A 10,896-nucleotide genomic window follows, 5' to 3' on the forward strand; every position below is an offset into this window, starting at 1 on the left:
TTGCCAAAAATGTAGGGTAACATTATTTCTGCCAGTTCTTCCTTCTACTTCTTCAATCCAGTTAATACAAGATCTTAGTGATAGAAAAGAGAGAGAGAAGAGTGTGTAAGGATTTGTAACAAAGATATATCCTAAATGTTTCAGTTTGGATAAAACAGAATAAATTACTAAGCACTGACATTACTGGGTAGATATCACTGGACTAATTATCCAAGAGGATCTAGTGTGTAGTTATATGTAAATATGCTTTCTGAATCACCATATTTAACTTGTTAAAAATCCTTAGCAACTGTAATTTGTCTACAGCTTGCAGTAGTATTGGTCCAGAGACAAGGTCTTTTATACACACAAATTTGGAAGCAGATAGGTTCTTCCCCTCCTCTGCAGACAGATCGTGTTGGGAGGTGGGGAAGTGCAGAGAGGAGAGAATCAACTGAAGCAGGATCCCTATTGATTTATTTCCTTTTCTCCTCTGTGAAGGTAGCATTGTCCTTCCCCCCACTGCTGTAGCCACTCAGTCGAAACTTGGAACAGCTGAAAATATAGAAGAAATGGCTCTTCTTACTTTTTGTTTGTTTCCTGCCCACCTGACATAAATTCTGGTCCATTTATCCATTTGTAGAAGGAAGGATGTTTATCTTTCTCTATCATCCATTCTTCCATTTTCCTATACAGTGTTTTATTACTTTGGTAATACTCTCTCCTCTTTAAAAACCAGTTTTCTGAGATGCAGCAAACTAGAAAGCAAAATCAGGTGAGACAACTCAACCTTAGTGTTCTTGTCTATAAAGTGAAGGAGTTGAGCCATATAATCCTTGAGATTTCTTCCCTGTCCTAAAAGTCTCTTTGATGATTCTGTGAAATAAACATCACCTAAACCTCAGTGTTTTATGATGGACCAGAAAATTCTCACCACTAGAGCAAAAAAGGTGCAATACACAATTTTCAGATGCAGAAAGCCTTCCTTAAAAAAAAGATTGTATATTCTGAGAAACAGTTTGCCATAAAAAGATAATTTTGAGTCCCTGAAATGACACACATGACAAGGTATAAGACACAAAAAACAAAAGACTCAAAAAAAAAAAGGGCTTCCCTGGTGGTGCAGTGGTTGAGAGTCCGCCTGCCAATGCAGGGGACACAGGTTCGTGCCCTGGTCCCGGAAGATCCCACATGCCGTGGAGCGGCTGGGCCCGTGAGCCATGGCCACTGAGCCTGCGCGTCCAGAGCCTGTGCTCCACAACGGGAAAGGCCACAACAGTGAGAGGCCCGCGTACCGCAAAAAAAAAAAAAAGACTAGAAGTGCTTCTACTGTCATTTTTCCATGTGTGGTGTTGTGAACCGACAATCAACCATAACAAGAGGCTTGGTATTTTGGCATTTATCACATGAGAGATTTTGCATTTTCCCCTGCTGTTTCAACTACATAGCATAATGTAATCAGCAAGGAGGAAGGGTAATAATCCATACATTATTTCTATTAATCTCCTTCTCGAAATACCTCATTGTCGCCTTTAATGAGAAATCCCTGCATGGTGTTGGTGGGATTACCTCTTTCTTGTGTTTTGTGCTTTTAATGAATCTTACTGATTGTTAAAAATGATATTACAGTGGTAGTTTTATCATTTTACTTTGTGGGAGTTTATAGAATCCTGGGCTAGTTAATTTTAAAAGAATTCTTCATTAAATATCACCCTCACTCAGCATAGGAAATGACAACAGTTTGGGGGAAAGTGCTATTTTTTCAACTAAGGAAAAAAGCTATAAGTGATGATATTTCCACCATATAATGAACCTTTCATGATTCAAATATGCAATTATAATATTTTGTAAAATCTTTTACCCAGTAGGGTTGCCAGTCAGCATTGAGGTTGAGCTGTGCTGTGAGCACCCTCTATACCAAGTGGGTGTCACCGCTAAGCCAGACTCTTGCGTCCAGTGGTCACGCTCCACAGAGCCATTTAGTATCCATTATGGGATAGCAGGAAACCATGGCCTTGAAGAAGACAACGTTCGGATAATTAAATAAATAACAGTTTGCTGTAACAGGCTTCTTGGCCGTATTCAATGTCCTCTCACTCCAGACATGATCAGTGAAAACAGTGCTTACTGAGTTAGCATCTCTTTATGCCCCCCTAGGTATTTTAGGGATATCTAGAAACCACATTAAGTGCTTGGGCCATGAGGAGACCATTTAGCAAATTGAAGATAATGACTAAATAATTGATGAACTAATGAGAGTTAACTTGAGTTAATAAATTATCTCCTTAAGACTTAAAAGCAAATGAATATAGCGTCTCAAAGTACCTCTCTTGTCATTGTCATTTCCGTAAGTGGACTACTACACCTTTAGGACATAATCCAATATGATGAATAGAGGTAGAAACTTGTGATGATAAAATGTGAAAGAAAGGGCCATGCAGTTGTAGTGAATTAGATGACCCTCAAACTCTGACTTTCTTGAGATTGGGAACTGTGCCACTCATTTCCGTATTCCCTAGATCTTAGCTTAGCTTTAGACACATGTTAACTCAAAAAATGTCCACTAATCATTAGGTAAATGTCTGAGATACTGTGTCCAGAAAAATTTCGAGGAGTGAAGTTCTAGTCTTTCAAGTCAAATACACGTGTCGCCATGATCTGGTGAATTCCAGGATACTGCTAAAATAAAATAAAATTAAGATAAAAATAAGATAAAATCTGGAAAATTGGGAAAAACAAAACATTCGTCTCAAAGATTATATTAATTATATATTTCAAGTCTTTCTTCTGGATGTAAAGACAAATTCCTGAAAATCACTTGAGTTTTATGACAAAAATCCTCATCTATGCATAAGTGAACCCAGAATATCTCAGCGTGGACAGGACAGACCAGCTTAGGGACAGCAAGGACTGACAGGCAGTGGGCAAAGCAACCATGGCCTTGAAAAAGATGAGTTTGGGACAAATAAAAGGGATTGCTGCTTTGTGTAGAAGTAAACATAGTTTACTTACATAGTAAACTCCTAGAGCTTCACAAATGTGTTGAAAATGGAAATTGCTTCAGGAAAGGTTTAGGAAAGTTCATAACTGAGAGAATAGCAAGAGATCCTTGTGTACTTTGGATAAATTCACGATCACTGGGGACTGTCATGGTGAAGGGGATGCATTGTATTTCCCTATAACAAGTCCCTTGCTAACTTTGCCAGACAAAATATTCTGCTGGATGGACCCCTGGCCTGCCCTCGCCAGCACTTTCCATGATCTGTTTGACACAGGAGAGCTCTTTAAAAAACAATCTTTGGGAGCTCATTTGCCAGAAATCAGGCACCTATGGAAATAAAATGAAGGGGTTTTCAGCATTATTTTCCACATTCTCACCATTGTAAAGCACCTGTGCCCTCACGCATCTCAGGAAACTGAAATAGAACACAGACCTACAGAGGCTTGTTTACTTCTACATTTTCCATTTTTGCCGAAAGGCTTCCCATGGGAATCATCGTGCCAGCAGTGTGAATTCTCTCCTCACAGATGCACAGGCCTTCCTTCTGGCCTTTCCCCCAACCCTCTCCTAATTTACTCAGATGATGGCCACCAATGGGACACTTCCTTTGTCTGGCTGGGATGACAGATGGCAGAGCTTCCACCGGGATTGGCATTAATAGGACTCATAGAAGCTTCCAAGACTAAATTGAGAGGCCATTCCTCTCTTGAGACTTAGTGCATCACATTTTGAATCCATCTTTGCACTCACCTTATAGGTAAAAGGGAAGAGGGCAAAAGAGATAATTACACAGTTGCATTTAGCACTTACTTTTAGGAGAAGAACAATGGACTTGGGCTAAAAGCACCAATGTGACTGAATCACGTTACATTTAGCCCCTTTATTACTGAAGTCAAAATTCCCAGAAAAAAATATTTTAACACACCCTTGGATAGAGATGATTTATTTTTTATAAGCTGTAGCCCAGCTTATAAACTGAAAGCTCATACATACTGCAGCAAACCATCTGTCAAGGGGGATCCAGATGAGCTAAACAGATGAAACAATTCAAGTTATTTCTGACATGCATAAATAAAACTAGCTAGGAACTAGGATTAAAAAATACTCAAATCATAAAGGCTTTTAGAATGTCAATGGGAACTCATCAGTGTCAGATAACCGTCTACATACAGAGCATTTCATTGGGAGAGAGATTTTTTAATTTTCATTCTTAGATTTCTCTTTCTCGAGGACTCAGCACAGTAAATAACAGGAAAGGACTCAGAATAGTGGAAAAGTAATTTGAGAGCCCTCTCTCAGGCTACCTAATGTTTGTGAATTAAATAGGAAAGCCAGATTCTGGAGGGATGAAAGGAAAAGCTTTAGGTAAAAATACTGAGAACGTATTGAATGCTTACTTCACGGCAGGCAGTGTTTTAAGTGCCTTGTACATATTAATTAATTTCATTCTCACTGCAATCCTATGGGATAAGTACCATTACTGTCCCCATTTAACAGATGAGAAAACTGAACCTCTAAGAGGTTAAAGAGCTTGACAAGGGCCCTGCCACCAGTTAGTAGCAGGGCTGGAAACTATGCACCAAGTCTTTACATTCCATTGCCTCAGCATGCACTGAACATCTTTTCTAGATCACAGAGAAATAATAGTTGAGGCCATCAAGGCATCCTTGACCCTGGGAGAACCCCAGCCAGCCTTGTCGAGGCTCTTCTGGTGCAGAACAAACACAGACAGAGAAAGCAATAGACAGAGCTATCTGGAGGTCTGCAGGATCCCTTCCTAGCCCTGGCTCCAGCTTCTTCTGGACCTTTTCTCTGGTCATGCTCTGCTTTGGGACCTCGTCTGTTGGTCCCAGCTCTGAACTTTCTAGCTCCTGTCAGGCCCCTACCATATGCCTTTCTCACTGGCTACCCCATTTCTATTGAATTTGCATTCTGCCCCTTGGCTTTTGTTTTAAGAAGTGCATAGAAAATAAATAAAAGCTGAGATGAGAGGAATTCTAACTATAGAAAATGTTTCTCAGTAGCAGTGCTTCTCAAAGTGTGGTTCTCTGGCTGCCTGCGTAGGCAGCATTGGTGGTGCTTCAGAGGATGGCAGATTCTAGGCTCCACCTCCTACCTCAGGCATCTGACTCTGGGTGTGTGGCTGATTGATCTTTTATACAAGCTCTCCAGGTGATTCTCATACACATAAAGTTTGAGAAACATAGATGGATATAGAGGGTTTCACACTTAATACTCCCAGGGGTGATTTGCTAAACAAGGAAAGCATTAGGGTCTCTTTACGAAAAGAAGCAGAACTTGAAGGAACCTATCAAGCTAGCGTTTGTAGTTCACTTGGAAATTTGTGGGCTACTAACGATTGAGCATGTTAAAATACAACATGTAGCACTGTGTTTGGGGGGTTTTGCCTGGGTTTGCCCAGAAACAACTATCTTACAACATCAGATAAAGTCAAAGGCCTTTCAGGGGAGATGGGTGATGCTCCAGGGTGGCTTCAGCAACCTCTTCACCAATTCACAGAACAAAGAGAGCAACAGAACAAAACAAGAGGGGAAAGTTCTTTTTTCAGCCTCCAAACCTGTCACCATTTTCCTAGAAATTTTTATCTTGGATCTGGGGAAGCACATGACCATCTTACCACAAACTGGATTTAAATAGTTTATGGTGGAGCCCTTCACCCCAAAGCCCACATGTATCCTATCTTATTTTGAATTTAAGCGCCAGAATCCTCGAAAGCCTTCCTAGTAGGTCCAGATACCCAATCATTTGCATGGCTCTTCTCAGGGAGACAGTCTGACCGCACCGGTGTCTTCTCAATCAGAAAGGAGCAGTTCTCAACGGTCAGCATCACCCAGGGCAGCTTTACAAAAGTCCCATTCCTTGGCCTTTGCCCAGACCTACTGGGTTGGGACCACTAGAAATGGGGCCCAACAATCTGTATATTTATAAAATTCCTGGATGATATGATAATCAGCATAATTTGGCAAATACTACCCCAAAGCCTTAATTATAATATATTTCCATCTTCTGGAAAACTTTATTAATGTGAAGTCTCTATTGCAAAAACTTAGCTAGCCTTTCCTCCTTTTACATTTTTAGAAAATAATACTTGGTGGGATGAATGTTTTAGTTCAAAGGCACAGGAGGCTTTACCTTGAAAGTAATGATGCTGAATCATCAGAGATTCCTGTGTGCCTGGCTCCCTTCCCAGACACTGAATACAAGTTTTAGTTGTAATTTTGTATTCATATTCTTAAGTAAAGCATTCCAAATTGTGTAAGCTTTGGGAACCACGAAACCTACCCCTGCCCCTGTCTATAAATGGCAGCATATATGACAAAGCCATGCAAAAGCACCCGAAATTAAATATTTTAACAGCTTTATTTTTCTTTCTGGTTGGTGGATTTTCTGAGTCTTCCTCTATTACCCCCTTTTTTAAACCTGATATTCTGCACTCAAACAATATATTTTTGATAAGGCTTCTGATATTCAGTCAGAGACAATATTAGTGCCATGATGGTCTGAGACAAGAGCTGATAGCAAGAACAGATGGTCCCGTCAAAAGCCCACCCAAAGGGATATGATGATACCACGTGTGTCATAGCTGTTTTAGAAGTCGGAGAGGGTAGCATGCTGCAGAGATTAAGTGGGGACTCTGAAACCACACTATGTGACCTGAACTCAAATTGATTGATTTACCCAGTGAATTTAATAGAAGAGCCTCAATCATTTTGAATAGAAAAGAAACCTGCTGCATCTTCCCTATTCATGAGCTCATTCTCCAATTTAGGGAGGTTGCCTCATGCTCAAAGCAAAAAACAGCCTTCAAGTTGAGCAAAGGTTTTTTGCAGTACTCAGATGTTCACGTTTTCTGTGCTCAGGCTATTTTTATTCGGCAGCACAGACGGTCGTGTAAGCACAGATTTCTTCAGCAGTTTTTATTATAGCAGGTGTGGGATCCTAGGCCATTGTCCTTAAAACACACACACATTCATTACCTGCATTTGAACAGCTTGAGAACCAATGCCATTCTTTCTTTGTGAACATTCAGCTGACTGCTTCTTGTTATAAAGAGAAAAAGTGGTATAAAACGAAGCTCTGGGAAGCCTTGTTTAGATGAGAATGACTGAGTTGTCATGGAAGAAGATTATAATAAATCATATTCGAGCTACTTCAAGAGCAGGACACATCTGAAAATGGAATAATCTGAGGATCCACAAGAGAATCGCCTGAGACAAACATGAGCCCTGCCACAGCAATAAGTTTTACTCAATCAAATGAGAAGTGGCCCAACTCCCTAAAGGCACATGGTCTGATTGGAGCTCTAGGGTACCACTGTTTTGATCTCAGAAGCAAATGAAGAACAAAGCATAAAGAGTATTCACGACAAAAAAATATACTGAGCTGTATGTTGTGAAAAAGAAACCCACTTAATGAACAAAACTGAGGTGTAGTGGTCTATGGAGTGTGGCAGAGATAGCAAACATTCCATAACAAAGATATGACTCATCTCTGATACTCCTAGGCTAGAACATGAGACATGACATCACAAGTGACTGCCCAATGGGGGACCATATCTCTCTGCTCTCCTCAACTCTACGTGGGGCTATCTCACTAGTTATTCCCCATGGAATGTGCATGGAGGTGACATGTTTTATTTCCAGGCCAGGGAGTTAAGAAACAGGCAAACCCTCTTAGTCATTTTCCCCATTCTCATTATTCCCATTTGCCCAGTGGATGCTGAAGTTGAAATTGTTAAAGTCACCAGGAATCTAAGTCCCAGAATGATGGTCCACAGCCCCTTGCTGATCTGGAACCGCCTCGCACTGTTACGTGAGTAAAATAAAACCATATTCCTGTATGCCTCTAAAATGTTACCATTTGCTTTGCCTTTTATAGCAGCCAGCATGACTCTAACTAGGAGACAATCAAATTGTGTTCAAAATTATACCTGTTATGTGAATACGATATTCCTCCTTGAAGATCTTCTGGAAGAAAGGAATCTTGAACTGCATGTGAGGCGTGTGCAAACCGGGAAGATTTACATCGACGTCTCCCATGAAATGTGGGAATTCCCAGTCCTGCCAGAGAAAATCAACATGAAAACATATCTGTGATTTGTTTCATTCCTAAGCAGCTAAACACCAAAAATTGACTTTTTATAAGCACCTATTTTAAAATCATTTAAATGCAGCTAGCTGTTGGGTGTATCTGTTTTGTTCTGTGATGGTTGTTTTATGTACATTAGGTAGTGGTATGCAAACAAAATCAAAATTAAGTCATAACTTATATCCTTAGATTGTCTCTTTAATGTGATAATAAGAAACCAATGCAGATTTGATGTGCATCAATACATGTTTCTGTCTTTCTTTCTGGAGACCTGGTCTTAAATTTTTATAGGAAGGAAGTGATCCATATTTTAAAAATATGGGGTAATTTAATTATATTTTGTTCCACTACTTAAAAAAATAAGAACCTTATAACAGCATATTTGTGTAAGAAGACAGAGTAAATAGGATCTAATTCACTTAACCGAGTTCCTTAATTCACATCAAGGGAGCTTTATTAATCATCTCTGCTAGCAACTATATGGAATGGAAAAATGCCAAAGACTCCTGTCCTACCCTCTTGCAATTTAGTATCAATTTGAACCAAACGATGGAGGGCCTGACATACTAGCTTGCGAGATGAACAGTGAATTAATTCCCAAATTGTCATTAGTTATTTCCTTGTTGTCAAGGCAAAATCAGGTGGGATGACTCTCTTTCTCATAAGGAAGGAAAATAGATGCAAATGAAGATATTTTTAGGTGTCTCATCTGCTCTTGATTTTTGGAGAGAGGTACCAAATTAAAGTTCATAACTAGCATGTGAAGAAGAAATACACTAAATAATGAAGCAACCTTTAAGCTGAATCCATATTTTTATTTCTAGTAATGAAATGATCACTAATTAACAGTCCTATACTTAAAGAATATTTTTTTAAAAACTTGGATATGAAAAAAAACAAAATATTAATTTAAGATTTCAATCTGCTATCTCAATAAAAAAAAACTTATTTTTTCCCAAGATTTCTATATATGCAGCTAATAGAGGTGTACTGATAATAGTGTGCCTGAACATTTTAGGAGTTTCCATGTCATTCCACTCCCCTCTTTGGTAAAAATTCTGATTAAGGCAGAATAGACCTTAAAGGAAAGGCGAGTATGTGAGTGGTGGTAACCAGGAAACTTTTCAATGTCTATTAATTTCTTGATCAATGGATCACTTTAAACCACTAATAAGAAATAAATATGTAAGAAGAAAATGATGCAATAGCATCCCTTTCTATTGGTGTGTACGCAAATTTCTTGTTGGTCTTGCCTCTCTTGGTTTTCCAGATTTCAGCAGCAAATAGACGTGTAATTTTGGAAATTCAGAAAACCCAAAGCATTGGAGCCGAATGAATTTGGAACATTTTGATCTAAAATATTAGTAGGAAGTGGATCGGTAATAATACTTGTGAACGATTGCATTTTATTAAAGTGCATTTGATTTTGTTTTTTTTCCCCCCACTGATAATATCTTGTTCTTTCTATATTACTTGAAAGACTCTTGCAAGAGAATTGAAAATGAATTTAGTCTTTTACTAAAATATAACTGACATCTGCCATAAAAAATTTATGCTTGGCAATGGTAACCAGAGAATATATTTCACTAGGCCTGGATAAAAAACACAGAGCGTGATCAATAGAGAAATTCTCTCTCTTATTTCTTGGTGTAAGTAGGAGTTTAGGATTAACAGATACACACTATTATCTATATAAAATAGATACACAATAATGACGTACTGTATAGCACAGGGAACTATATTCATTACCTTGTAATAACCTATGATGGAAAAGAACCTGAAAAAGAATACCTATATCTGTATCTCTTTCTATGTATATATCTGAATCACTTTTCTGTACACCTGAAACTGATACAACATTGTAAATCAACTACACTTCAATTTTTTAAAAAAAGTTAAAAAAAAAAGGAAGAGAATACTTCTTGGTAGTAATTGGGCAAGTGTACTAAGGGTGCCTTCTTTTGGAAAGATGTTCTTAGACTGTTATCATTTAGCTTTTCATTTCATGAAATGAAAGCTTTCTACTGGGTATGAAATCAATTTTAGTTTGAAAGTAATCTCTAGAGATTTCTTGTAGACTGGGATCAAAATTTCATTCCGCCCAAAATTGTTCCTCAATTATTTCCCACCTGTACTTGGAGATAGAAAGATGAATTAAGGAAATGGAAAGTAGGGGAAAGAGAAGAGAAAGTCTTGCTCTTCATCTAGAAGATGGCATTACTTGTGCTTTTAGTTTTTTAAAGAAGGGATCAAGGCAGGGATTTGGGGGGAAAGTGTGAGAGAAGTGTCTTATGCCATCTAATAAATTAAAAACAAAGAGAACTAATAAAAGAGATGATACGTAAATTCTCTTAGATTCTCCCCTTATATGTTATTTTTTATAATGACCAGATTTTGGTTTTCAAAACTGTCTTCCTTAGTCTTCTAACTCCCTATCCCCATACTCTCCCTGGTACTCTGATTTCTGTAGTTCAGTTCCTACTCTGCATATTTCTGCAGACTCGTTGAATCAGCATAAACTTTGACCTTGACTTAGAATGGAATGATAATAATAATCATTGCTGGGACTTCCCAGGTGGGCCAGTGGTTAAGACTGCACCTTCCGGTGCAGGGGGTGTGAGTTCAATCCCTGGTCAGGGAGCTAATATCCGCACATGCCTCGCCGCCAAAAACCCAAAAACATAAAACAGAAGCAATATTGTAACAAATTCAATAAAGACTTTAAAAGTGGTTCACATCAAAAAAGTCTTTAAAAAAATAATAACCGGGCTTTCCTGGTGGCGCAGTGGTTGAGAGTCCGCCTGCCG

General features: G+C 38.7%; 1 protein-coding gene across 1 annotated transcript in view; it reads right to left on the reverse strand.

Annotated features, from left to right (window-relative positions):
- The window catches only part of LOC112394217 (transmembrane protein 117-like), a 94,301-nt gene that overhangs the window by 5,011 nt on the left and 78,394 nt on the right, over positions 1-10,896 (reverse strand). The window contains exon 2 of the mRNA XM_024736890.1: positions 7,932-8,061. Coding sequence (XP_024592658.1) covers positions 7,932-8,061 — 130 coding nt within the window. The remainder of the gene's footprint in view (positions 1-7,931; positions 8,062-10,896) is intronic.

This window comes from Neophocaena asiaeorientalis, unplaced genomic scaffold, assembly GCF_003031525.2.
Source record: "Neophocaena asiaeorientalis asiaeorientalis breed wild unplaced genomic scaffold, Neophocaena_asiaeorientalis_V1.1 scaffold134, whole genome shotgun sequence".
Taxonomy (NCBI): Eukaryota; Metazoa; Chordata; class Mammalia; order Artiodactyla; family Phocoenidae; genus Neophocaena; species Neophocaena asiaeorientalis.